General features: G+C 38.4%; 1 protein-coding gene across 3 annotated transcripts; it reads right to left on the bottom strand.

Annotated features, from left to right (window-relative positions):
• Window positions 1-1,509: 1,509 nt before the first annotated feature.
• DCTN6 (dynactin subunit 6) lies at window positions 1,510-27,779 on the bottom strand. Of its 3 annotated transcripts, none has more exons than XM_058720173.1 (7): window positions 27,651-27,779; window positions 18,833-18,897; window positions 9,080-9,185; window positions 7,386-7,474; window positions 5,787-5,834; window positions 4,635-4,777; window positions 1,510-1,971 (listed from the first exon to the last, which is right to left on the bottom strand). In XM_058720173.1, exons 1-7 carry the CDS (start codon window positions 27,671-27,673, stop codon window positions 1,873-1,875), a joined length of 573 nt encoding a protein of 190 aa, XP_058576156.1. In that variant the 5' UTR covers window positions 27,674-27,779; the 3' UTR covers window positions 1,510-1,872. The 3 variants fall into 3 exon arrangements, with proteins under 3 accessions (XP_058576156.1, XP_058576154.1, XP_058576155.1); XM_058720171.1 differs by lacking the exon at window positions 27,651-27,779 and adding an exon at window positions 26,855-27,069; XM_058720172.1 differs by lacking the exons at window positions 18,833-18,897; window positions 27,651-27,779 and adding an exon at window positions 16,306-16,482.

The raw sequence follows: 27,779 nt of genomic DNA, 5'->3' as shown, positions 1-27,779 counted from the left end.
TGTGTGCACTCTCTCTCTCAAAATAAATAAACTTAAAAAAAAAAAAATTTGCTATGTGTTGAATGGAATTCTGGTGCTCTGAGCCAGAGTTCTTCCCTTTCTTGAATGATAGCTTGGAGGTCATATTAGCAAATCGGAAGATGGTTCAGTTAAGCTTGTAATTAGAGCCCAAAGCTGTGAGTCTCAGGTATGTTCTTCTCAAGCCATGGCAAGTCTTGATAAACTGATACTAGCTGAACAGGAGAACACTTCCGGTCACTAAACTGTTCACGTGTCTTGGGTTCAGTACCTCCCTTCCAGGGAGAACACTGTATGTACACAGTCATATTTTGCTTCTCCAAACTCTTGACAAATTGACCATTTATGATCACATTTTCTTTCCTCAAATGAGATATCACTTAAAAACCACAGAGTACCTAGGAAACAGAGGCTTACCTTCCCACAAACTGACTTAATTAGTTTAACTCTCTGGGGGTATCTTACTACCGAGTCCTTGGGAAAGGTCTCACTGTTGCTTTCACATATTACCTGTACAGTTAGGAACAGAGGACATTTATTAGCATGTCAGAGCTTGTCCAGAGATAATATTTTAAAACTGGCATAGCCTACATGAAAGGCAGTTTTGTAATTTTTTATCTTTCATCTAGAAAAATTTTCCATGATCAACAAAATCCTAAGTTGAGACCACCAGGGGTGGAAAAATGAATAAATCGGTTGTCAAAAATAGGGCATTTATGTGATGTTATTTTCCTTTTTTCAATCCACCATATGTGGTAGTATAGTTTTCTAACTTGAATCATGAGTATTCTTAGCAAAATTTAACCATTCGAATTTGGAACAAAGGCTAATTTACACCTGTTCCATTTCAGAACTTCAAAAATAGTTTTTAGTATACAATTATTTAATTTCAATATGAAATATTTTGGTATTTAATGTCTTAATATTAACCAACAGCTACTGACTCAGAAAAAAGTATGTTCCATCAAATGTACGCATTTGAATTATTAAAAAAAAACTTAGGATTACAATAAAATCCTCAATATGTTGCCATTATGTAATTAAGATAAATAATATGTAATTAAGATAAATAATAATAAGATCAACAGTCATTGGTAATGTGCCAAAGTAATTTCATAAATTTATAAACATATCAAAATCTCTTTTAGTTTTATTATCCTCAGAAACTCAGGACTACTCAAGGGTCATTTACTTGTCATTTCCATCAGAGATCATTCTTACTGATTTTGTTTGTATGCTACAGAATACATCTTTTTCTAATACCTGTTTTACTAAAATGAAAATAGATTTTTTTTCTTGGAAATAAGATGAAGTCAAATTAGTTCAACAGCTGCTGAAATTTCACCTGAAATACCAAACAGCTCCAAAGTAACAAAAGGAAAAGATAAACACATTAGCTTTAATATGGCTAGTACACAGTAAAAATTAAAAGAGCTATTTTAACGAAGTTAACACAAGTAGAAAACTCGATCAAAGTATGTTCACTGAAAGTCCCGTCACTAGCATTTTTATTGAATACAACATATGCTAGAATATAAATACATAGTAATATGCCCTTTCTTATCACAGGGAATCTTTTACACAACTAAAATCATGGCCAACATATGACAAAAGAAAAATAAACCAAACCTGTAAATTCTCAGGAAAGGAGTAAGGATATAGGAAAATAATGCATTTTATGTAATTACAGAGGACAGTTATAATGAAAATCCATTACTTTCCTCTCTGACTCAATTTTATAAAATAAAGTCAACATGTATTAATCTGTGAATTGCTAAGAGCACATAAACACTGTGGCCCTCTCAAAAGACAGTGGTCAAAGACAAACTGTTATCTTGATGTTGTATATTGTTCTTAGTTCTTAACTGGAGTTGAGCTTCCTTTCATAGTCTTCTTTAGGTGGTGGTAGTTTGGCAAGATTTTCATCAGGAAATCCAGCTGTAGTGTCTGGGGCTAAAAAGATAAGAGAATTAAGAACTGACAAGCAGAAAGCAAGAGTACCAGGCAGCTCAGGGTCAGGGAAGTATAGGTGATTTCCACTGGCTGATTTTTGCTTACCTGTTTTTTGGTTATTTATTTATTTATTAATTTTGGTTGTTTAATTTACAATGAATATACATTAAATTTGGAAATACAAAAAAGCCAAAAGATTTTACATATAAAAATATACATGAGGGGCACCTGGGTGACTAAGTATCTGACTCTTGATTTCAGCTCAGGTCACGATCTGCCCCGCGTCGGGCTCTGTGCTGACTACAAGGAGCCTGCTTGGGTTTCTCTCTCTCCCTTTCTCTCTGCTCCTCCCCTGCTCCAACTCACACTCTCTCGCACACTCTCTCTCTAAATAAATAAACTTTAAAAAAAAAATTAAAAATATACATGACTCAGTTTTCAACCCTGCTGTTACAGGCTTTACGCTGGCCTTGAAAAAGTTAAAAAGTTCTAATCGGGGCGCCTGGGTGGCTCAGTCGGTTGAGCGTCCGACTTCGGCTCAGGTCATGATCTCACGGTCCCGTCCGTGAGTTCAAGCCCCGCATCAGGCTCTGTGCTGACCGCTCAGAGCCTGGAGCCTGTTTCGGATTCTGTGTCTCCCTCTCTCTCTGACCCTCCCCCGTTCATGCTCTGTCTCTCTCTGTCTCAAAAATAAATAAATGTTAAAAAAAAAAAAAAATTAAAAAAAAAAAAGTTCTAATCATAGACAACAACCTAAGTAGAATTCTTGGAACGCACAGTTTTCCACAGGCCCTACAAGTACACAGCTGTACTCTCTGCTCTTTACTCACCAGCGCCGCCCAAACTTCCCTTGTTGCAAAACTCACTAGGGGTACTTGTGACAAATATGGATGATTATTAGGTCCTTGCCCGAGACATTTTGATTCAGTAAGTTCTTTAATAAGGACCTGTGATGAGTGAGATGTGGAAAACTGTATTCAACTTCAGATATTCTTACTCACTGAATTCTAATCTCTTTTAACCCGACTCCAGTTTCTTTTCTCCTTCTTCAATCATTTTTGCTGTTATGCAGAAAGATAGTGAAAACAACCCTGGTTTGTTTTACTGCCTTTTTGGTCTATAGAAGTAATACTTGCTTATAATAATAATAAAATCCAAACATTACAGAAACAGAATAACCCAAAGACAGCTGGAGTTTTAACATCTGATAAAATATGGCTAAGAATCAGATGCAAAATGATAGATGTCTTGAAAAATATTTTCTTTTGGAGGAGGGGAAAAGAGGCTGGGTAACTAAAGAAATATATTGTGTGCCAAACAATGAAGTTCACAACTTCAATCAGAATGTCTTCTGTCCAAAGGAAGCCCCAAATGCCCTATTTTATCTCCTGTATGAAACTCTAAATATATATTCTTAATTATTCTTGGTTCTTAGTAGGAAGAGATAATTTCTCGTAAGCCAGGAAAATATCAAAACACACTTGCATATTCACAAACTGTGTTTATTTTCAAGTCAGCTATGTTGGTAAACTAACAGATGGACCAAAGTTGATTGGCCAGTATAAATTTGGTAGGATCATTCCTTACCCTTGAGGATTGGTATTTTCAGAGTGAATCAACAGTTTATAAAGTTTGGTGATACATTTTCAGTGAAAATACATTAAGATCAGGAGCAACATCTCTGGATTTTCTTTGCTCATTATCAATCTGTCACTGTCATCTTTGTACATATTTTTGATAATAACTTAAAGACTGAATAATTTCAATGCAAATAAATTCTAGTTTTAGGAATGTTTCTCTGATTTTAATCATTTGCTTTTTATTTTATTTTTTTAAGTTTATTTATTTATTTTGATACAGAGAGAGGGAGGGGGAAAGAGAGTGGGAGAGAGAGAATCCCAAGCAGGCTCCACGCTCAGTGCAGATCCTGTGACCTACGACCCCACAACCATAGATCATGACCTGAGTCAGACACTTAACTGGCTGAGCCACCCAGGCGTCCCTCTCATCTGCTCTTTAAATGGCAAACTTGCTGTCCCATTAAAACAATTATGTGGTAGTTTTTTGAAAATTAGTAGCGCCAGAAATTTTTTTCTAATTGAAGTGTATTTATTTAACATTATTCAAGTGTTATATTAGTTTCAAGTGTACAACTTATCAATTCAATGATTCTATACATCACTTGGTGCTCATTATGATAAATGTAGTCACCATGACAACCATAATTACAATTTACTGACTATATTGCCTGTGCTGTACATTTCATCTCTGTGACTTACTTATTTTAAACTGGGGGTATGTACCTCTTAATCCTCTTGATCTGTTTCACCCATCTCTCTCCCCGCCACCCCACCTCCCCTGTGGCAACCACCAGTTTGTTCTCTGTATTTAAGTTTTTCTTTGTTTCTTTCAGAAAGAACTCCTTTTTGGGGAGCCAGGGTGGCTCAGTCAGTGAAGCACCCGACTTTGGCTCAGGTCATGTTCTTGCAGTTCATGGGTTCGAGCCCTAAATCAGGTTCTGTGCTGACAGCTCAGAGCCTGGAGCCTGCTTCTGATTCTGTGTCTCCCTCTCTCTCTGCCCCACCCCTACTCATGCTCTGTCTCTGTCAAACATTTAAAAAAAAAAAAAAAAAAGAACTCCTTTTAAAGACAGGTTCCAGTACCTGTGGTCGCTCAGTCTGCACCCTACGAAGGCAGTCTGCACCATAGATCACTGTATTCTCAGGGATGACCTCAAATGTATTCAGGTTACAGCAAGCCCCAATGATGCAACCACTTGTCAGGATTACGTTTCTGCCCACATACGCTGCAATAAAAACATAGAAAGAACTGTATTTTAAGACAAATGATTAGAATGTTACATTTTTCCAAAATGTCTTAAGTATGAAAAAGTAAACTAGCTTTAAGAAAAAAATTAAAGAAAATACTTCAATTCAGAGTTGGTAAAGCATAGAGGCAGGCACCAGATTAGTATTAGATGGATTAAACACAGAGCTCTGCTGCTGACTAGTTGTGTGACCTTGGACAAGTCACTATAAATTCTGAAAAGCTTATCTATGAAATGAAAGATCAACCTACTTACAGTTTGTTGTAAGGAATAAGTGAGATATTAAATGGAAAGTGCTGAGCCCAGGTTTGACACATAGTAAGTATATAATAAGTAGAAAATAACAACGATAATAACTGGTAATCAAATTAAAACAAAAACCATTAAGTAGACTAACAAGTCTAACTTTAGTATTTAAAAAAAGAAGCATTTTTCTTTCATGTCAGTTAGGACCACTAAAGATAAATTATTATTCTAAAGACATCTTATTGTTCAGGTTCTTTCTGGACTTTAGTGAGGCACGCTCTTGGGAGCTGCTTTCCCGTAGTGGTTACTTTACATGACCTCCTGCCCAGCTCCACTTATGATAAGTTGCTTATATTTGTTCCTGACTGGCTAGGTAAAGTAGTCCTGAAATTAAAGAAAGCAAACTGATACAGAAAATGATTTTTTTCTTCAATTCTGCAATTATATTAATCAACTAAATTATCACTGACACTAGTATTTAGCAGAAATCTTTTCAAATCTTTCATCTGAACGTTATGGTTTAATCCAATCCCAACTTATGTACACAGCTGAATTTTTAGTTCAATGTATTAAACACATTATTAGGTTCCTTAAAGGCAAAGATTTAGTCTCCTATTTTAGTCCACTTCCAACCATGCCTTCCTTCCACTTTGCCAGAGGGTTATACTTGGGTTGTTTTCTAGGACACCACAAAGAAAAAGGAGGTAATCATTTTCACAATAAAATTCTGAATAAAGCTTACCTTTTGATTCAATAACATTATTATCTCCCATTTTCATGGCTTGGGAATCTGTAAGCCAGAGTTAAGTAAACATTGTAAACATGTGCATCTTTTCCCCCTACCAATTCACTATATCCTTATCCTGCCCTGGGACAGAGGGTAGGAGCATGGGCAGGGCCACGCAGGCTCAGCCTGGTGAGAGCTCCTTTGCTCAGGGCAGCCTGAAAGTAAAGCTTTAATCTTTATTTTTTTTTATTTTTTTTTTTTTAAATTTTTTTTTTTCAACATTTATTTATTTTTGGGACAGAGAGAGACAGAGCATGAACGGGGGAGGGGCAGAGAGAGAGGGAGACACAGAATCGGAAACAGGCTCCAGGCTCGGAGCCATCAGCCCAGAGCCTGACGCGGGGCTCGAACCCACGGACCGCGAGATCGTGACCTGGCTGAAGTCGGACGCCCAACCGACTACGCCACCCAGGCGCCCCAAAGCTTTAATCTTTAAATGTAAGCATCTCTAAGTAGATATAAATGCCTTCTATGTTTTTTAAGGAAATGAGCATCTTTTACCCCCATTCTGTAAGTAACATATTTTCACGACTGTTTTAAGAAAATTAAATTTATCACCCAATCACTTAAAGATAACACTGCTAACAGTTTGATATATCTTTATGTAAATACATATAATTCCCTTAACATAACTGGGAATCAAACTGTATAAACTTTTACAGCTCGCTTTATTTGCTTCAATTAAATTTGCAGGCATTATTCCATACGATTAAAATCTTTAAAACCGTAATTTAAGATGACTGCTTAATGATCCGAATAGTCCATTTTGTGCCTGTAGCTTAATTTATTTAAATATTTTGCTATCACTAAATAGATTTTATTTTCCTCCAAGTTTTTCTGTCATAAAATTATATCTTTCTGACAACATGAAAAGAGTTTACTAGCTTTTTAGAGTACAAAAATCAAGGAAAGAACTAGTAGCACTCTGGGGGAAAAAAAAAAACAAAGAATGAAATATTTCCAGGGGTGCCTGGGTGGCTCAGTTGGTTAAGTGTCCGACTCTTGATTTCAGCTCAGGTCATGATCTCACGGTTTGTGAGCTCAAACCCTGACATCAGGATCCGCTGTTAGCTTGGGATTCTTTCTCTCACTCTCTCTCTCTCCCTCCCTCTCTCTCCCCCTCTCTCTCATTGCCCCTCCCCCCCTTAAAATAAATAAATAAAATAAACTTAAAAAAAAAAAAGAAATATTTCCATCCCTTTCCACCATTTCTTTGCAGCAGACAACATACTGTTAACCTAAACTATATAGGAATTGAATGGACAGAGCTGTGGTTCTTAAAGCAGGACAGAAGCCAGGATTCTTCTGTTTCTATGTCTACTGCCACTCAGTTATTGTTACCTATTGTTACCTGTGAACAAGCTGTAACACTAGGAGCAGTGTGTGTGTGTGTGTGTGTGTGTGTGTGTGTGTGTGAGAGTGTGTGTGTGAATGCATACTTATAATATACTTGATATATTTGACAGGTAAAATATGATGATTTCTATGGAATAGATTTTGGATACTAAAAACAGCTGGGAAGAATGTTTTACTTTAAACTATTGTAAAGGATACAACAGCCAACTTCAAACACATTATTGGTGCCAATGATCATAGGTTTTGGTTCTGGATCTTCAGCATCAGGGGTGATATTATCAGGGTGACTATAAAAAGAAGAGACAAATCATCAAAGTCAATAATGCAATAAGCAATTCTCTTGTTTTAGAATTTGGGTTCATTCTGTCAATTTGATCTCCATCAAGCTTAAAATATATAAGTAATTTCTTATTCCAAGTGAATTATTTATCATCTATGCTGAAGACTTGATTCTGAGTTGAAAAAGAACTACTAAAAGGTAAAGAAGTCACAGGTAATTTTAGAAGGTCAGCCTTCCTTTGCTGATTTTTATTTATTTTTTTTATTTTTAATTTTTCCTTTGCTTATTTTTAAAGCTCATAGCCCAGAGGGCCTTTTCCAGGACAAGGTAAAAATGATGCTGGCTATAATTTTTAGCTTATTAAACTGGAATCAAAATCATGCCTGGCTCGAAAAATTTCCATTCTCAATAATCATTTGAGATTGTGAAATGTAAACAGAAATTCATGTAATTATTTTATATGCTCTTAGGTAGTTTGAAATATTTGGAACATAAAATGCTTGTGGTCTAAGAGGAAGCCATTTTTTAAATGGTGCTTTATCTCTGACAGCTGAGTTACTGCAGAATATAGCTATTACTGACTTACTTACAATATAGGTGCCAAAATAAGATTTTAAAAAGAAACTGCTTAATATAGTAAGAAACTCCCAAATCCTAAGTAAGTGTTATGACAAATCAATCTCTTTATCACAGTCAAATATTTTCCCAAGGTCTTTCTTACAAATTCCATACATTGTTGCTATAAATTAGGTATAAGCTTGAATTTCCTGCCAAAATTTTATCTAGAAAGCTTTATTAAATGCTTATGAAAATTTCATAGGTATTATAGTCTAGCTCACTAAGACCATGTACATGTTTGAATATTTTATCACTTTTTATTCTTGAAAGTTAAAAATTGCCAGGGCGCCTGGGTGGCTCAGTCGGTTGGGCATCCGGCTTCGGCTCAGGTCATGATTTCACGGTCTATGGGTTCGAGCCTGGCGTCGGGCTCTGTGCTGACAGCTCGGAGCCTGGAGCCTGCTTCAGATTCTGTGTCTCCCTCTTTCTCTGCCCCTCCCCCACTCATGCTCTGTCTCTGTCTCAACAATAAAAATAAACATTAAAAAAAATTTTAAAAAAATTGCCTCTAAGGCCCCCAAATTTTCAAATATAATTCTGGGTGCTACCCCCACAAAGCATATGAAAATATATATCAGAGTAAAGCTCATGTGTCTGGGCAGGAGTAATAACAATTCAGCCAGAAGTGAGAAATCTAACCAAAATACTCTCTTCAAAGGTGGTCAGCACAGCACTTGGTTGCTGGAGTCAGGAAATGTTTGCTTAGCGCACAGCGGAGGTAGTGATACGTAAGGGGAAGATTATCACACTGAGAGGAGGAGATTCTAGTCAGTCACCAACAAGTTATCTCACCTTGGACGAGTCTCTTCACCCATCTGGTCTCTGGTTTCCTTATTTACTAACCACTTGTGTTGAAAAGATCCTTAATGTTTCTCTAGTTCTAAAATAGTAGGCTTTCCAGATGTCTACCGTAAAAGGTTCCTATAGATAGCTGAATTAATAAAAACACAACCCGAGGTACTTAGTTCAGGGTATCTGAAAGTGTCTTACTCACGCATTTATGATAAGCGCCTGTTCTTCTATTAGGTTACCTTCCCCAATCACTATTGGCCCGGCTTCTGCAATAATCCGTGCTTTAGGGTGGATCACTGTCCTAGGTCCTGTTAAAAATACGGTGAAAAGAAATTATTGGTGGAGGCTACGCTTCCAATAGGAGGGGAGAAGGTGACCAAGAGGGGGCCGAGGCTATTGGGAGGAACATTTTCTAAAGTATGTGCCAGGCACCACACTAGGTGCACTTTACAAATGTTATCTCCTCAGCTGTTATCAATAGTAGTTAGTGCCAAATCTCAAGGCAAGGTGAGTGGAGACAGCACAGGCTTTGGAGCCAGACAGCCCTGGCTAACCAGCTGTTTGGAAGCCTCTGTTACCTCAGCAGTGAAATGGGGGTGGGGAGAATACCATCTTACAGAGGCACTGTAAGGATTAGATGAGATCATATTTGTAGACACAGTATTCTGGCACATTGTTGGCAATAACATTAATTCCCTTCCCTGCTTTCTCTCATAAAAGTAAGGCTCCCTTTGCTTATAATGTTGGGCTTTCTCATGCTAGTGAACCACATTAACACTTTCTCATGCTTGTGTACTATATAGAGTTAGTCTTCCTATTAAGTGGCTAAGAGGAAACATGGGTGGAATGGGAGAAGGGAAACATGGAAACCTTATCTCTGTTACTTTGTCACCATCCCAATAACAAGCCTAACCACTGGAAGGAGGCAGAGATACTGTTGTGTCTGGTCTAGGACATGATTTTAACGAGTTAAAGGTTGAAAAGGTTACAGGGAGGCAGTGGAAGGAGCCAACATAATTACTGGAATCCTAAGACTCTGAAATAGGCAGACTGAGGGGACGCCTCCTACCTCAAATTGAAAGGAGCGGGAAGGGGTCTTACCACATCCATTTCACCACCAGGGTGGAGGTGGCCGGCATTGCTTAAACAGGGACACGTTTCTGGACAGCTAACACATTCCCTCCCCTGGTTCTTAATTTCCCAAAGGCCTAGCATTTTGGTGATAATGAAATCACTCTTGAGAAAATATAACCTCATTACTGCCACTCCCTGCAACACTAGCCCCACCCACCCCCAATGCCATGGCTATTTTTATTGGTAAATAAGTGGACATGAAGTAACCAACTCTGAAAGTAAGACAGCCTGGGTAGAAGTGTTGACAGTGGGAAGGTAGTCAGAAAGATGCACTGTCCCTGTAATTCAGTACTCAACTATGTAAGTTAATTTATTCAATAATCATTAGCTGCGTGTGACAGGCAAGATCCAGTGCTATATGTTAGAGGGAAATAAAAAGAAATATAAGCTACTTTTGTCCTTTTGAGCTTGCATTTCTTCTTTATTTTGTTTTGTTATCTTGAAAACTGGAAATACTTAACATACTCACACACAAATGTATTAAATAAGGTGTTCCTGGTGCTCAGAGAACTGGAAGGAACCTCAGTGCAACTTTATTTTTTCCCCCTAACGATGAAGAGCTGGGGATTGATAAGGAGGGTGGGGTCCAAGACAGGATGCACAGTCAAAAGACGCACAGTCTGATAAGAAATAACATGAGAGTGGTTGTGTTATTTCTGTCACCCCTGGCTCCCCAAATCCTAAGCTGCCCAAGTAAAATTGCTTTGGTAAATTCTCCTATTCAGGATAAAAGATGGGATCTCTTGGGTCCCTGGGAAGATTCTCAAGTTGACCATGATTGTGAACACATGTGCCTTTTTTTCTGTTAAGAAATACACATATTTACAGAGGTAATACATACTCATTATAAAAATTCAAACAAAGCAAAAGTGAAAGATCCTCTCTTTGCGCTAATCCTGTTCCCTAGAGGTAACTATTCTTAAAAGTTTGGGGTATATTATTCCAGACTTAAGTTCCACTATACCCTTAAGACCCGTAAATATCATTGTATATAAATATCTTTTACCATGAAGTTAAAAAATAAATAGAATATAATTTGAAGGTGGAAAAATATGGATTATAAGCACATAGTTGATTTTTTTTTTTTAATCAAGGAATGGTACTTATTATTGTGCAATTTTCTGAATTCACCTAAAAAGTCATGGTGATTTTTCCATAAAAGTACATTTAGCTAGCTCTTCTTTTTAGTGGCTGAATAGTACTTCATATCATATTAACATATCATAATTTACTTAACCAAGCCCTTACTGACGGGCATTTAGATGTTACCACTTTTGAGGGACAGGTGCTAAATAATACTGAAACAAACACTGGATTCCTCCAAAATGAGAAATTTCTTACAGGTCTTCCAGCTGTGTGAACCAATTTACATCTGTAGTTTGCACAATACCAGATTCACACTTTACTTAAAAATGTTCTGTGATAAAAGGGACAAATCATTCTATTTTAGATTCTTTGTAATTAAAGCCCCTACCAGCACCCCACTCCTTGTCTAGAAAGTCTAGACTCTGGTCTCTACCACTTAAAGGCTATATGCTTAATCTCTCAAATGCCTGTTCTCTCATCTATAAAAAGATGAGATCCAGAATAACCTACTTCATTGTGTTGAAGTGTGGATTATACGAAATAATGTCTGAAAGGGAGATCACAGGGTCTGGCCCATAGGTGTTAAAGATGGGAAGTTCATCACTATCTGACACTAAAAGCTAACAAATAACTATCAATAAGCAAAACAACTCCTTCTGGTCTGAGAAACAGAAAAACTCCTCTCCTCTACTCAGGTTATTAGGGTGGTAACTCCTTTTAAACAGTGGGGGAAAATTCACATATTACTATAAGATAGTAAAAGAAAAGAATAAATGTATTTTCTGTACTGGCATTAAAATCTTAGACGGGGAAGAGATCACCATGCTGTGATAGAAAGCAGATCGTCTGCCGTGGCCAGATAAGCCAGAGGCACTAGGTATTCTGCTGGCCCCTAAGCTGCAGCTTTGACGACAAGCAGACTTGTAAGAAGTTACTGGAGAATGGACTAGTATGATAAGGTTGTCACTGAAACCTGTCTTTCTTTAAAAATTCCTCTGAAATAGCTTTGAAAATAATTGATATTTTCATTTTTCCCTTTCAAAAATGATCTAATATATGTTAACTATACAAACACAAATTTTAAAAATGAAACTAAACCCAAGTCCCATGTCTTATAGAATTTTTAAATATAATGCCTGAGCTATTTTTTTTTTTTTTAATGTTTATCTATTTTTGAAAGGGAGAAACAGAGCACGAGCAGGGGAGGAGCAGAGAGAGGGAGACACAGAATCCAAAGCAGGTCCAGGCTCTGAGCTGTCAGCACAGAGCCTAATGCAGAGCTTGAACCTCCCAACCCCAAGATTATGACCTGAACCGAAGTCAGACGCTTAACCGACTGAGCCACCCAGGTGCCCCTAATGCCTGAGCTATTTTAAGCAGGTTTTTTATTATTGTTGTTTTCATTTTTATCATAATTAATAAGTTAGCAAGAAGATAACTGGATATCGGTTTATAAATCCGAGGGCCCTGGGATATAATGCAGGATCACCAGCTTACATGAGACACCGCCTCCACCTGGTGGCAGCACTGCCAAACTACAAGTCCTTGTGTTTCAGGGCTGAAATAACTTAGAAGGTTCGAGTATCAACTCTGAATTGTGGTGCAACAAAAGTCATGGCTGATAATAAACTGAACAGTTCCCCTAAACCTCTTGCAGGTCTTTTGGGGCAGAGAGTAGAGGGGTTAGTATTCATGTACTTCAGTACATGTGACTGCTAAAATTTTGGTTTCTAGAACTTGCTAAAGGGACATTCTGACTCAGATGTATAACCTGCACAGTGTGGGCTTTGTCTCTGCACAGTTTTGTGCTGGAGATTGGCACCAGTGGGCCCAGGAATTCCAAGACCCGGGCAGCCACGGCACACTGAAGTCTGGGCACAGACTGCTCCACAACTCTTCTACATGTAAGAAGCACTTTTACCTAGAACGGGTCTGATTTCAAACCAAGTTTAAGGGTCTTGAGGTTAAAATGCTTTAAAAATAAAAATGTGTCACTATAGAAAGTTGCTTTTTTTTTTTTTTTTTTTTTTTAAAGCCTGTTGTGAACTTTTTTGGAGCTCTTAACTGGCAGGGTAGTTTGTATATTTGCTTACCAAATGTGCTGAAATCCTATTTGGCTTATCTCCCTGTTTGGATAAATGTGTCTAGAGCTGATGTTGCCTTACTGGCTGATGAATTATTTTTCTAAATGGTTGGCTGGGCTTGATGCAACACAGCCAGAAAGGCATTCCTTGCATCAAACTTCCATTCCCCTCATTTGGTAAAGGACATTTTTCCTGTCTATCTTTGCCACAGGAAGCTATCTTTTGTACATTTTCATATGTCAATAAATAGTTCAAAAAGCCACAAGCTCTCTTTGGAAAGTTAAAACAATTCCTTTGAGCTGTAAGCTTAAGTACCTGTAAGAACTGCTTTATATTTGATGAATTTCAAGTCAAGGCCACTGTTCTGCCTTATTAAAAAAGACTTCCAACCCCATCCCTAAAAAAAAAAAAAAAAAAAGACTTCCACAGTAAAGGGAAGCTTTTGATCTGTATTAAAAACTCTAATGGAGAGAAAGAATAAATGGGACAAAGGGGTTCCATCTCCGTTTTCCCACTATGTGGAGGTCTGCCTTCCTACCTAGTACCTTGTCTCAACCGAGCCCTGTCCTGAGACCAGGAGACTGACTTTCACCCTATAATGGGACTACAGAAAAGGGGCTTAGAAGTAACTTTCTGAAATGCTTTTCAGCTTTCAAAACAAAATTTAAGGAAATAATGCATGGTCCAAAAATCAAGGCAGCCTAATTAAAAACAGGCTGAAGCTATGAAACCTTGTTTACCCACATTGTAATTAACAAGAGAGCTGTTATTTTTCCCAAGGTCTGTTTCCTGGCAGTCTCTAAGGAAAGGGGTCAGGCTCCAGCAGTGCCTCAAGTCCTAGGGTTTCTGCTTAAGGACAATGCTTCAAAGCTTCAGACTAGTTTCTTTGATAAACCAAATACCTGATTTTCTAGGAGAACAGATCAGGTTTAAAGTTCTATTACACTACTGAAACAAAGAGAAGGAAAAATTACTTTCTTTCTGAAATATTTCAGAATAGAATAATTTGGTAAAAGTATAACCAACTAGGGGATGTAAAGTTCTGCATAACATTCTGAAAAATCTATTAAACTCAACTACACTTAAGTTTATTGCTACTTGACTGAGAAAACAAAGCGTATTGTGTTCAAATCTCTATATCCCTAATATAACAGAAGAAGACTTTGGTCTGGTAAATTAAGCAAAAACAAAAACAATAAAAGCCATAAATTGGGGAAAAAGAAAAAAACATGGTGGGGAGAGTGAGTTTTTTTTTTAATTTTTTACATTTATTTTTGAAAGAGTGAGACAGAGCACAAGTGGAGGAGGGGCAGAGAGAGAAGGAGACACAATCTGAAGCAGGCTCCAGGCTCTGAGCAAGCGTTCAGCACAGAGCCGAATGTGGGGCTGGAACCCATGAACCGTGAGATCATGACCTGAGACGAAGTCGGACACTTAACCGACTGAGCCACCCAGGTGCCCGGGAGAGTAAGTTTTAATCACATAACTTATCTCTACTCTCTCGTTTAACTTCAGATCTCCCTGGTGCTTTTTAATCTCATGTATTACATCAGAAAAATGAATTAATAGCAGTCAGAAGATTAGGGATATCTTATCCCAAATATAACAATGATAGAAATGGCTATCTAAATACTGATTCTGGAAATTTTCCATTCTTATATATATACAGTTAAAGATAAACACAAACAAACAACAAATAAAACAAAATGATAAGAAACAGACATAATGAAAATGAGAGAAGAATTATAAAAAACTGAGCACTGGATAACTATATCACTTCTGAATCTTTTCCTTAGTTTTAAAAATTGAGATGTTTCTATAAAGTGAGCAAATTTTCCTGTTTTAAAACACTGGGTCAAAAATAAGCATAAAAACATTAATTTAGATCCATTCTATGATAAATTTCAAATCACTAGTTAAAAATTACGACCACTTCTTACGCTAAAAAATCTGTGTTGAACTGTCATTTTACATTTTTGCCATCTCTGTACTGTCAGCTACTGGAAAAAAAGTAGATTTAAACACTGTATTCCTTACATAATTTCAACATTTAGGGAAGGTTGGTGATTAAAAGGATAAGGAAAGGGGAGGAGCACAAAGTAGTGAAAGACAGGGGCGCCTGGGTGGCGCAGTCGGTTAAGCGTCCGACTTCAGCCAGGTCACGATCTCGCGGTCCGGGAGTTCGAGCCCCGCGTCAGGCTCTGGGCCGATGGCTCGGAGCCTGGAGCCTGTTTCCGATTCTGTGTCTCCCTCTCTCTCTGCCCCTCCCCCCGTTCATGCTCTGTCTCTCTCTGTCCCAAAAATAAATAAAAAAAACGTTGAAAAAAAAAAATTTACAAAGTAGTGAAAGACAGCAGGAGAAACTGGAAAGTGAGTGCTGACTCCTGATACTCCCATGTCCCAATCCTATGCTATGGTCCCTGGTCCACCTTTTCTTTTCATAGGAGAAAAGGAGAAAAGTAACAGGAGTTTTTTGTTTTTGTTTTTTTTTCAAATCTGAAAAATACCTACAGACAAACATGTACCTACACCTGTGTGTACATTTTTGCCAGCAGAGGTTACTATACTATCTATCTATTATATAATAGGTATACCATACTTCGTTAAAAATGGGGAAGAAGTAGAAATGGAAGGGCAAATTTGTGTAATTAGCTACATTATTTTAGTCTTACTTTCCTTCTAATTAAAAATACTTGGGGGTGGTTCAGTTGGTTAAGCTTCTGACTTTGGCTCAGGTCAGGACCTCACAGTTCCAGAGTTCAAGTCCCATGTCAGGCTCTGTGCTGACAGCTCAGAGTCTGGAGCTTGCTTCGGATTCTGTGTCTTCCTCTCTCTCTGCCCTTCCCCTGCTCACACTCTGTCTCTCTTAAGAATAAATAAACATTAAAAAAAAAAGAGTACCTTGTGGGTGGGGTGCCTAGGTGGTTCAGTTGGTTAAGCGCCCGACTCTGGATTTCAGATGAGGTCATGATCTCACAGTTCATGAGTTTGAGCCCTGCATCAGGCTCTGCACTGACTGCTTGGGATTCTTTTTCTTTCTCTCTCCCTCCCTTTGCCTGTCTCTCTTTCTCTCTCAAAATAAATCATTAAACTTTAAAAACAAGAAAAAAGAAAAAAACAATACCTTGTGAGCTAATGAGAGGGTTATTCCTTGAATCATGATGAAAACCATAAAAATACCAGATTAAAGGGACTTCTGGGTGGCTTAGTTGATTAAGCATCTGACTTCAGCTCAGGTCATGATTTCACCGTTCAGGAGTTCAAGCCACAACGGCTCTGTGCTGACAGATCAGAGCCTAGAGCCTGCTTCAGATTCTGTGTCTCTCTGTCTCTCTCTCTCAAAAATAAATAAACATTAAAAATTTTTTTTTAAATACCAGATTAAAAATAATGCAGAACAACATCTTTGATAAACATGTGGCCATCATGATTTCTCCTCATAAAAAGTTTGCAAATGGTTTTAAGAATTAACAAAACGTTAACATAGCACTGAAAAGAAACTGTGTCACCTTCTAAACTCTGAAATACTGTCAATCTAAAATAAAATCCAACCTAGAAAATTCCTAATGATATTCCATAATACTGGTACAATCTTTACTTGTTTTATAAGACATGATGTCTAAATTGGTTGGAGGCTTAGACTTACTAAAATTCACAGTTTTTTTTTTCCTATTAAAGATAGTGTTAGCAGCGCCCAGGTGGCTCAGGCAGTTAAGCGTCTGACTCTTGATCTCGGCTCAGGTCATGATCTCGCAGTTCATGAGATGGAGGCCCGCATCAGGCTCTGCACTGACAGTATGGAGCCTGCTTGGGATTCTCTCTCACCTCTCTCTCCAAATAAATAAATAATACAACAACAACGAAAGATACTGTTAGCATAAGGGACCAGGGCGTGTTTTCTCTCTGAAATTGTACTTAACTCACTGAAAGCTCTACTCTGGTAACATGCAGCTGCTAGTGAGGATGGACTCATGTTAGTTCGTAAAGCTAAAGGCACAAGATGCAGTGAAAACATACGTAAAAGAACTAGTGGCTAAAATGTAAGTTCAGGGGAACTCAATCATGTCCATATACGCAAGTTACCACATGTTAAACTGTTAATTTGATTTCAATGTTGGACCTCTCACCTCCAGCAAGGCTACATACTGCTAAGATTTAACAATGTGGTCAGCTAGTGTTAGGTTTCGGGCAATGACTCACAAATATTCTCTTACCTAATCCTTCAAAAAGTGCCTGTAAGGTGGGCACTCCTATTTTGCACGTCGAAAAACCTGCTACTTGCCACTAGATATCCGTTCTTCCCTTTCCCTGGTAGCTGAATCCCACTGGATTGGGGGCAGCAATGCACCCAGTTCAGACTGTATCTCCCAGCCTTCCAAGGCTGAGACTAAGTCCAAGGCATCAGACATACAAAGAGAGAATGTGTGAAACTTTCAGGAAGACTATGTAAAGGAAGCTGATCCAACTTGGAGGTACACCCTTTTGTTTCCACTCCTCCCCTTTCTTCTTCTTTTTTTTTTAGTATTTATTTGTGGGAGAGAGAGAGCGCATGAGCTGGGGAGGATCAGAGAGAGGAGAGGGAGACACAGAATCCGAAGCAGGCTCCAAGCTCTGAGCTGTTAGCACAGAGCCTGACTTGGGGCTCAAACTCATGAACCTAAGCGTAAGTCGGATATCATGACCTAAGCGTAAGTCGGATGCTTAACGGACTGAGCTACCCAGGTGCCCCAAATCCTCCCCTTTCTTATCAAAGATCACTCTTGGTGCTTTAGCTATCACATTCGGGCCTACAAGGCTGGAGCTCCTGGACAATCAACTGACCAGCCCTGAACTGCCTACCTCTAGACTTATTTATATAAGAGAATAAACTTTTGTGTGTTTAAGCCACCACTATATGCAGCTGAACCTAATTCTAATACACACACTTACACAGATGGGGAAAATGAAGGCTGGTGAGGTTATGTATAATAATACGTGCAAGGTAAACCAGCAGGTAGAACAAGGATGCTAACCCAGGTCTGTCCGACTCCATGGTCCACCTCTTATTAACTACCTAGTAGTGTATAAGCTCCATGAAGGCAACACCTTTGTCTGCTGTGTTCATAGCTGTGTCTCTAGTGCTAGCACAGAGCACACTGTAGTACATAATAGATGTTCCTCAAATAAATTAATGACTCTATTACATCGCCTCATTCCTTTATCAGAGAGGGGTTTTCAAAATAGAGAGTCCATCCAGGTGCCTGGCTGGCTCAGTCAGTGGAGCATGTGACTCTTGATTTTGGGGCTTTGAGTTTGAGCCCTACATTGGGTGTAGAGATTACTTAAAAATAAAATCTTGGGGTGCCTGGATGGCTCAGTCAGGAGATGTGACTCGATCTTTGGGTCGTGGGTTTAAGCCCCATGTTGGGTGTAGAGATTAGTTAAATAAATTTTTAATTAAAAATAAAATAAAATAAAATCTTTAACAAGTGCCCATCACACTTACTTCTTTTAGAAATACTAAACATGGGAGAAATACATCATTTTCTCAATAAAATTAGGACGTCAATGAAACAGACAAATATATAACACCTAATTAATTGTAAAGCATTGAAATAAATTAAATTACATCAATTTTTGAGGAAAAAACCACTAATAAACAATTTCCTTACCTATGGTTACATCACCCCGGATTTCACTTTCTACACATACAACTGCTCCAGGAGCAATCTTCACACTGTAGGAAGAAAAAGGTAACATTCACTGTGGGTAAGTTTAAAAAATATTGCTATAGGGGCGCCTGGGTGGCTCAGTTGGTTAAGCGGCCGACTTTGGCTCAGGTCACGATCTCGCGGTCCGTGAGTTCGAGCCCCGCGTCGGGCTCTGTGCTGACAGCTCGGAGCCTGGAGCCTGTTTCAGATTCTGTGTCTCCCTCTCTCTGACCCTCCCCCGTTCATGCTCTGTCTCTCTCTGTCTCAAAAATAAATAAATGTTAAAAAAAAATTTTTTTTTTTAATTAAAAAAAAAATATTGCTATAGAAGCTATCTAGACACTTCAGTGAAAAAAAAGTTTAAAAAAATCTGATTAAAAAAAGAAATGATAAAAGGTAAGGTATTTAATATACTATAAGTTTCTGAGGGGGCATACTATCCATCAGGCTAAAATCATATATAATGCCCTATTAAAATGCTTGAGAAAAGAGATTTTGGATTCTTTTAACACCAGCATTGTTTCCAAACAGCAAAAGGCTGAATACAACGTAGATATCCATTAGAAAGGGACAGGTTAGTAAAGTATGGTACACCACAATCTAATACACAATCATTAAAAAGAATGAATAATCCTTTATGTAAAGATTTGGGATGATTTCCAAGCTATATATATTTTTATATTAAATATAATTTATTGTCAAATTGGTTTCCATGCAACACCCAGTGCTCATCCCAACAGGTGCTCTCCTAAATGCCCATCATCCACTTTCCCGTCTCCCCCACCCCCATCAACCCTCAGTTTGTTCTCAGTATTTAAGGGTCTCTTATGGTTTGCCTCCCTCCCTCTCTGTAATCCAACCTATCTTAAGTCAAAAAAAGTAAAAGCCAGAAAATGAACAGTATATAATACACCACTATTTTTGTAAAAGGAATGAATATTCACAATACAAAACAACTGGCAAGGTAATATTAATATAGAAATCAATGTAGAGACTCAAAATTTACAAATATTCTCTATTTATATTATAAATCAGCTTATCAAGTGATATAAACTAGAGTGCAAGCTGTTCAAAATTACTAAATTCCAAATAATTTATTGATGCTTTTGATATTCCGTGATGTCCTGTTTGACACAGCTGAATCTAGCTGAATGCAGCTGTAGCTGAGCCATGAGCTGACATGAAGAACTGTACCAAACGACTTTCCCATTAAATTGACAATCATTTGGTAACTTGTTATAAGTATTTTTCTTAGTAGGAATGATATTATTCATGGTTAAATGTGCACTCGCTTCTATAAAATAACAATACCATTTTAGATATTTTGACTTCATAATTCTATTTGGATTTTTCAAAAATTTTGATTTCCAGTCGTTCACTGAAAGTACACAGAAATACAATATAATTTTGTATATTGACTTTGTATCCTGAAACTTTGCTAAACCCACTGAGTTCAAGTAGATTCTCTGGGATTTCTCACATAAATAATTTTGCTGTCTGTGAATACAGTTTTTCTTCTTTTCCAATTATTTATTTTTCTTGCCTTATTGCCCTAAGATTTCTAGTATAATGTTTAATATCCTTAACCTGTTCTAGTTCTATGAGATCAACAAAACCTATCAAACTACTTTTCTAAGCCATGAATTTTTCATTTTAATGTTTATTTTTGAGAGAGAGCAGGGGAGGGGCAGAGAGAGAGGGAGACACAGAATCTGATGCAGGCTCTAGGCTCTGAGCTGTCAGCACAGAGCCCATGCAGGGCTCGAACCCACCAATGGTAAGATCATGACCCAAGCTGAAGTTGGACGTTTAACTGACTGAGCCAACCAGGTGGCCCAATTATGCATTTTAAATAAACTATTAAAACCTGATATATAAAACAGTGGAAACTTTCTTGACCAAAATGTTAATATCTTGACTGATTTGTTAAGTTTTCTAAAAACTTGTTTTCAGAAACTTTAGCAAATGTTTTCCAACCAGTAAGAACCAGAAATGTAGAGTGCAATAATCACTCGTATTAAGTTCTATAAATATTCATGTATGAAAATACTGATTTTTAACTGATAGTAGATAGTATAAAAATGTCAATGGTACTTTCTATTTGTTTTTCATGCCTTTTTTTGACATTGCTTTGATAAAAAAAAATTGTTACTGCCAGGTTTTATTTTTCCAAATGTTTTACTGTGAGATGGGTTCATTCACTTTTTAAATCTGTCCTCTTTGATGAATGCAAATCTTCATTACATGTAACATGAACTTAAATAGGACATGCTTGCCATTCTAATAAAATACTTGTGTTTAGCACATTCAGTTTCTTTGATATAACTTTTGAGCATCATTTACAACTGATGCAACCAATATAGCTGTTCTAGTGTGTAACTGCTGAATATTTGTATTTGCTTCAATATTCCGAAACTATCTCTGGAGGGACACAGAAGATACTAATAATATTCACTGCCTTCTGAGAGAGGAGCTGGATAGCAAGGACACAATGGTAGATGGAAAATGTTTTTCTTTACATCCCCATTTTTTAACTGTTTGCATTGTGAAGCCCACAAATGATTACCTATTCAATATATAACTAAATAAAACAAGACAGAAAAGAGATTGATAAAATTTTCTTAACACCAGGTGCCAAGGGGATCCTGGATTCATTTCTGTAACTAGGCTGAAAATGTATCCTTATTTCCTTAAAAAAAGTCTCCCTCAAATCATGATCCTTATATGCCCTCCCCTACCTATAAATACTTTCTTGTAACTCGTATCATTTAATGAATTTTAGACTCCTAGTTTCCCTTTTTAAGACCAGTTTTTTTGTTGTTCTTTAAATCACTGTTCTCACTGATTCAGCAACAATCTTTCTTAACCCAGGATAAAATTATTATTCATTAGTAACACTCTCATTACTTCCAATCTTCAAATAAACAATCAGCTATCATAAATACAACCCTATCATGCCGATTCACAATGGCATTGGTTATAGTATTTCTACGCCACTGTCTGTCACTGTTCTGTGTCATATTACATGAAGGATGGTTGATACTATACTAATAGAAACATGACACAAGTCAATGTAAGTAAGAAATAAAAGGCTATGTTATGAAATAAATGCAAATAGTTGGAATATTCAGTATAATCACACTCCAGTCCATTTCCTGTATTAGTTTGTTCAGGATAATGAGGTGTTTTTGCTTTTTCATTTATTTTGGCTATCAGATGATGTATCTGTAATTTAACTGAGACATCTGGACACTTTTGATGATAATTATCAGGATACTTCTTAGAAAATACTGTACCAATATGCATCAGGAATCAACGTAGTCACAATGTTTGACCTAGGAAATCTATTTCTGGAGTTCTACCATCAAGAATTCAACAGGAGGAAAATACATGCACAAATTGGCAATGTTATTTAGAATAATGAAACCATAAAAGGGGAGAAGTAATGAAATAAAATGTAATCAACTTACTGGAATACTATATACTCCTAACAATAAAAACAAGGTAAAACTACCATTTTATAGAAAAAGTTTGCCCCTCCCTGCGGTACTGCACCCAAGAAATCAGGCCCAGAGGTAGGTGATGAGGACTGGCTGAGCAACAGTGAGCCCACCATCTCCCCTTCCCCTGTGTGCCTCCCTATCCTCATACAGAATTTTAGGCAACAGGGGAATAGAAGAGGATTCTTTTCCAAAGAAACTACCAGACAACATGAGTTCTTCAATGAGAAGTTCAGCTTCCTGCCTGATTTGCTCCACCCTGAAGCACATCAGAAGGTAAGCCTAATGCGTATACCTGGAGCTTCCAGTTGTTTAAGTTCCCATCCTTAATAATGGACAGAGAGCCAGAGATGATTAGATAAATCAGGAAAGCCTCCAACTAAAAAGGAAAAAAAGCAAAACAAAGGAAAAAAATAGTCTGAAGAAACACAGACAATTCAGGTAGTAAAAGTAAACTTAAAAAAAACCAAACGTATAACTCATGAGAAATAAAGGACTACTGCATTAAACAAGGCAGAAGTCTATTAAAAATGAACAGTCTAAGGGGCGCCTGGGTGGCGCAGTCGGTTAGGCGTCCGACTTCAGCCAGGTCACGATCTCGCGGTCCGTGAGTTCGAGCCCCGCGTCAGGCTCTGGGCTGATGGCTCAGAGCCTGGAGCCTGTTTCCGATTCTGTGTCTCCCTCTCTCTCTGCCCCTCCCCCGTTCATGCTCTGTCTCTCTCTGTCCCAAAAATAAATAAAAAACGTTGAAAAAAAAAATTAAAAAAAAAAAAATGAACAGTCTAAGAAAGAGTTCCTAAAAATTAAAAACATAACCAAAATGTGAAATCACTAGGAATGTTAAAAAAAGAGCTCTTCCAGAAAGTAGAACAAAATGCAAAATAAAATGAAATAAATAAAATAAAATTGAAAATAGGACAGAAAAAGTGAGAATATTAGAGTACCAACATATGAGGTATAGAATCCAAATAAATCTCAGGGCACCTGAGTGGCTCAGTTGGTTAAGCATCCAACTTTGACTTAGGTCATGATCTCACGGTTCATGGGTTCAAGCGCCACAGTGGGCTCTGGGCTAACAGCTCAGAGCCTGGAGCCTGTCTCAGATTCTGTGTCTCCCTCTCTCTCTCTGACCCTCCCCCATTCATACTCTGTCTCTCTCTGTCTCAAAAATAAATAAACGTTAAAAAAAAATTATTAAAAAAATAATAATAAAGAAAGAAAGAATAATACAAGAAAATTTCCCACAGACTAAAGAATATTAATCTCAACCCTAAAAGGATGTGAATGCAAAAGGCTCATGCCAAGTAATATCATCTTAAAATTTCTGAATGCTATGGAAAAGATCCTTAAAGTTTTCAGAACAAAAACAAAAACAAAAACACAAAAACTCAAAACACCAAGAGAGGTTAAAATAATCAGAGTGGCAACAGAGTCCTCAGTAGCAATACTAGAATTTAGAAGACCACAGACAATCCCTACAGAATTCTAAGTGAAAACTATGTTCAAACCAGAGCTATCCACCCAGCCAAACTAGCAATCAAGTTTGGACAGAGAATAAAGACATCTTCAGACTTGCAAAAACTTTAAAAAAGTACTCTTTATTGGGAAGCTCCCGAAGGATGTACTAAGCTAAATAAAAGTAAGCCAATAGATAAGACAGAGTCTAGAAACAGAGGCTCCAGTGTGTTAGTACAAAGGGAAATATCAGGACAACAGCCATGCATCAGCCTCAGAGAACAAAGATGATAGAGGGTTTCATGGGAAGATCTCCAAAGGGAAAAAAAAAAAAAGACAGATTATGTGATAATTACTAGATATTCGATATATCTGCTATATCTGTTAGAAGATTTGAAAATCATCAGTACGTAGAAAAGTAAGGCAATGACAAAAGTGAAGTCATTTTGTTAAATTTTATATTAATTCAGGTTGAGGGTCCACAGAAAATTCAGGAGAAAGACTCAGTAAGAAAGTAAAAACACAGAGCTCATGAGAGTTCTAGACCAGAAAGATAGCTCTGACAAAAATGAACTATTACGACTTCATCAAGATAAAAAGCTTCTGCACAGCAAAGGAAATAAATCAACAAAACTAAAAGGCAACCGGCAGGAACGGGAGAAGATATATGCAAATGACATATCCGATAAAGAGTTAGTATCCAAAATCTATAAAGAACTTACCAAACTCAACACCCAAAAAACAAATAATCCAGTGAAGAAATGGGCAAAAGACATGAACAGACACTTTTCCAAGTAAGACATCCAGATAGCTAACAGATGCTCAACATCACTCATCAGGGAAATACAAATCAAAACCACAGTGAGATACCACCTTACACCTGCACCTCACACCTGTCAGAATGACTAAAACTAACAGCTCAGGCAACAACACATGTTGGTGAGGATACGGACAAAGAGGAACTCTTTTGCACTGCTGGTGGGAAGGCAAACTGGTGCAACCACTCTGGAAAACAACATGGAAGTTCCTCAAAAAATTAAAAATAGAACTACCCCATGACCCAGCAGTTGCACTCCTAGGTATTTATCCAAAGGATACAAAAATACTGATTTGAAGGGGCACATGTACCCCAATGTTTATAGCAGCACTATCAACAATAGCCAAATTATGGAAAGATACCAACATCCATCAACTGGAGAATGGATAAAGATGTGGTGTATACACACACACACACACACACACACACACACACAATGGGCTATTACTCAGCAATCAAAAAGAATGAAATCTTGCCATTTGCAACAATGTGGATAGAACTAGAGTGTATTATGCTAAACAAAATAAGTCAGTCAGAGAAAGATAAATATATGATTTCACTCATGTGGAACTTAAGAAACAAAACAGATGAACATAGCGGAAAGGAAGGAAAAATAGAGAGGGAGGCAAACCGTAAGAGACTCTTAAATATAGAGAACAAACTGAGGGTTGCGAGCAGGGTGGCGGGGGTGGGCTAAATGGGTGATGGGCATTAAGGAGAGCTCTTGTTGGGATGAGCACTGGGTGTAATATGTCAAGTGATGAATCACTAAATTCTCCTGAAATAATTAAAAAGAGAGAGAAATATAGCTCTGGAAGTCAGCAGAGTACAAACTCTTTAACATGTCTCTCCATCATTTACATTCTAGAACCCCCCTAAATATTCCCTGATACAAGTGCAAAGTGACAGCAAAAATATATTTCTTAAATCACACCCACTTCCTTACTGATAGGGAAAACTATAAAAAAGGAGACACAATTTTTTCTTCTACAAATTTCAGCAAACAAACCTTCCTACCACAAAGCATTTTTTAAAGCTCTAAGTAAAAAGAATATATATCAAACAAAAACTAGTAATTCCTGAGTCTATCTAAGAAATACTTGTGAGATCAGACACAGCTGTATCTGTTTCCATCATTTTGACATACACTGACTTTCTACAAGGCACAAGTTAATGAAATTCTAAAAACGATGCATCGGGGTTACGTGTCTGACTCTGCTGAAGTCACAGTAAAAAAAAATACAATCTTTCTACCAAGTAAAGAAAAACTTCAGTAACATGGAACAGAAAGCAGAAAATGGCCTGATCTTCTCATCTTATAGATGAGGAAACTGAAGCCCAGAGACTAGAAATTTCCTGAAGCAGTTTGTCCCTGAAGCATCATTATCCTAACACCAATCATTTCTTTTCTGTTAGTTGAAAGTTTCTTGGAAACTTCCTGACATGTTGGGTACTTTTCCTGTGAGAGCTGAATGATGCTGTCCTTGAATGGATCACCATTTGAAAATGCTATTCCTCTGAAGGTTTTCATTTAGAGTGGGTTTGTGTGTTAAAATAATGCAATCTTATTAAAATGCCTCTTGTTTTAGACCTTATTTCCCATTTCAAGTTTCCATTCCCTCAGCCTCCCTCTATGATTTTTCTTTATGAAAACAGCACTAACATATAACTTGTCCTAGACAAGTGAGGATAGGAACGATTCCCAAGTGTCCCCCTGTCCGGTTTTATGTCTAAGGGAGAGGACCCAGGCAGAGTTTGTGGTCCCATCAGCATACTTCTCCATGAGGCAGAAAACAATTAAATTCATCACTAGACCAACTAAAACGTGGTCCAATCATCTCTGTGTAGACTCCACTGCACCTCCGAGTGATGGGGCTGAGGGGGCTCAGGCAGCTGAGATGAAAGGCTTAGCTGAGCACCTATTTACATAACAAGCCATCTGGGGAGCCCGGGTAGCTCTTGATTTCTGCTCAGGTCACGATCTCACAGTTTGTGAGTTCAAGTCCCACATAGGCTGTGCTGGCAGCTCGAAGCCTGCTTGGGATTCTCTCTCTCCCACTCTCTGCCCTTCCCCAGCTCTCTCTAAATAAATAAATAAATAAATACACTAAAAAAAACCCCCAAACACTCCACTGTACACGGCTATATACTGCACACAATTTTCAGAGTATACCTGGTTCTCTTTAGCTTATGAAAAGAGATTATAGTTACCTGCCTCCATAGAAAAAAACCCTAAATTTTAATTTACTGCAACAGAAACAAGGTGTGTCGGTTTCCCGTTCAAAGAGAGGCAGCAGAGGGTGCTCAACGCCGCTGCTTTTCGAAATCGTTAACTTAAGCATTTCTCCCATCCAAGCTGTTCGCAGCAGTGAAGGCTGTTGGGAGGAGCCCCCACTGCTGTCCTCACACATTTACAAAGTAGCTTAGCCACGCCGAGCAGAATGTCTCACACTGTTCCAGCCCAGACGCAGTCCCCCTTGTGACGAGCGACAGCGATGGGTTTACACACACTGCGCCCACAATGGGCAAGAGGGTTCTGGGGTGCGGCCAGCACTACCGTGGGTGTGTCGGAACGCACAGCAGACAATACTGCTACAAGCCGCCCTCCGTGAACAGCTGCATCAAACAGAGCCGAATTGGGGGACAGGGGGTGAGGGTCGGGGGGGGGGTCCCCCCGGGTCCCGAGGAAGCGGGCGACGCCATTCTCGCCGCGCAGCGACTCTCGGAGACCCTTTCCGCGCAGGCGCGTTCTGGAGGAGGGCGGCGCGGTGGCGGTGGGATCGAAGAACAAAAACCTTCCAGGCACCGATTCCTCATCCCTTCCCAATCCTCCCTTACGCCCGCTTCGTCGTTTTCTGCCTCAGCGGCTGCCAAGGCTGGGCTTTAAGAGCCATCCAGGCCGAGCGCCCGGGATAAGACATCATCTTAGTCCCTACCGTTGGCGACCAGGAGCAGATTCCACTCATGTGGAGTCTAGAAATAGACTTTTCTCAAACAACCGACTCACCTCTTTTGAGCCTTCTCCGCCATGGTTTGGACCCTGTCTCCAGTTGGAGCGGAGATCGACACAGCCGCCTGGGTCCAGCGATGGTCTCTACAAGCGATTGGAGCGCCTGGCAGGATCGGGATAGGGCAG

The sequence above is a fragment of the Neofelis nebulosa genome, chromosome 3 (assembly GCF_028018385.1).
Source record: "Neofelis nebulosa isolate mNeoNeb1 chromosome 3, mNeoNeb1.pri, whole genome shotgun sequence".
NCBI classification, from domain to species: domain Eukaryota; kingdom Metazoa; phylum Chordata; class Mammalia; order Carnivora; family Felidae; genus Neofelis; species Neofelis nebulosa.
Note: the sequence above shows the minus strand (reverse complement) of the source record. Positions and strands in the feature narration are given on the sequence as shown.

What these genes read in the sequence shown, in the direction of transcription:
- DCTN6 (XM_058720171.1), bottom strand. Translation starts at nt 27,054, where the DNA reads ATGTGTGAGGACAGCAGTGGGGGCTCCTCCCAACAGCCTTCACTGCTG. An exon ending in CAGGCGCTTATCATAAATGC is followed by an intron (nt 7,475 to 9,079) that starts GTGAGTAAGACA and finishes TTCTTTTTATAG; the next exon opens with TCACCCTGATAATATCACCC. An exon ending in TGCAGACTGAGCGACCACAG is followed by an intron (nt 1,972 to 4,634) that starts GTACTGGAACCT and finishes TTATCTTTTTAG; the next exon opens with CCCCAGACACTACAGCTGGA.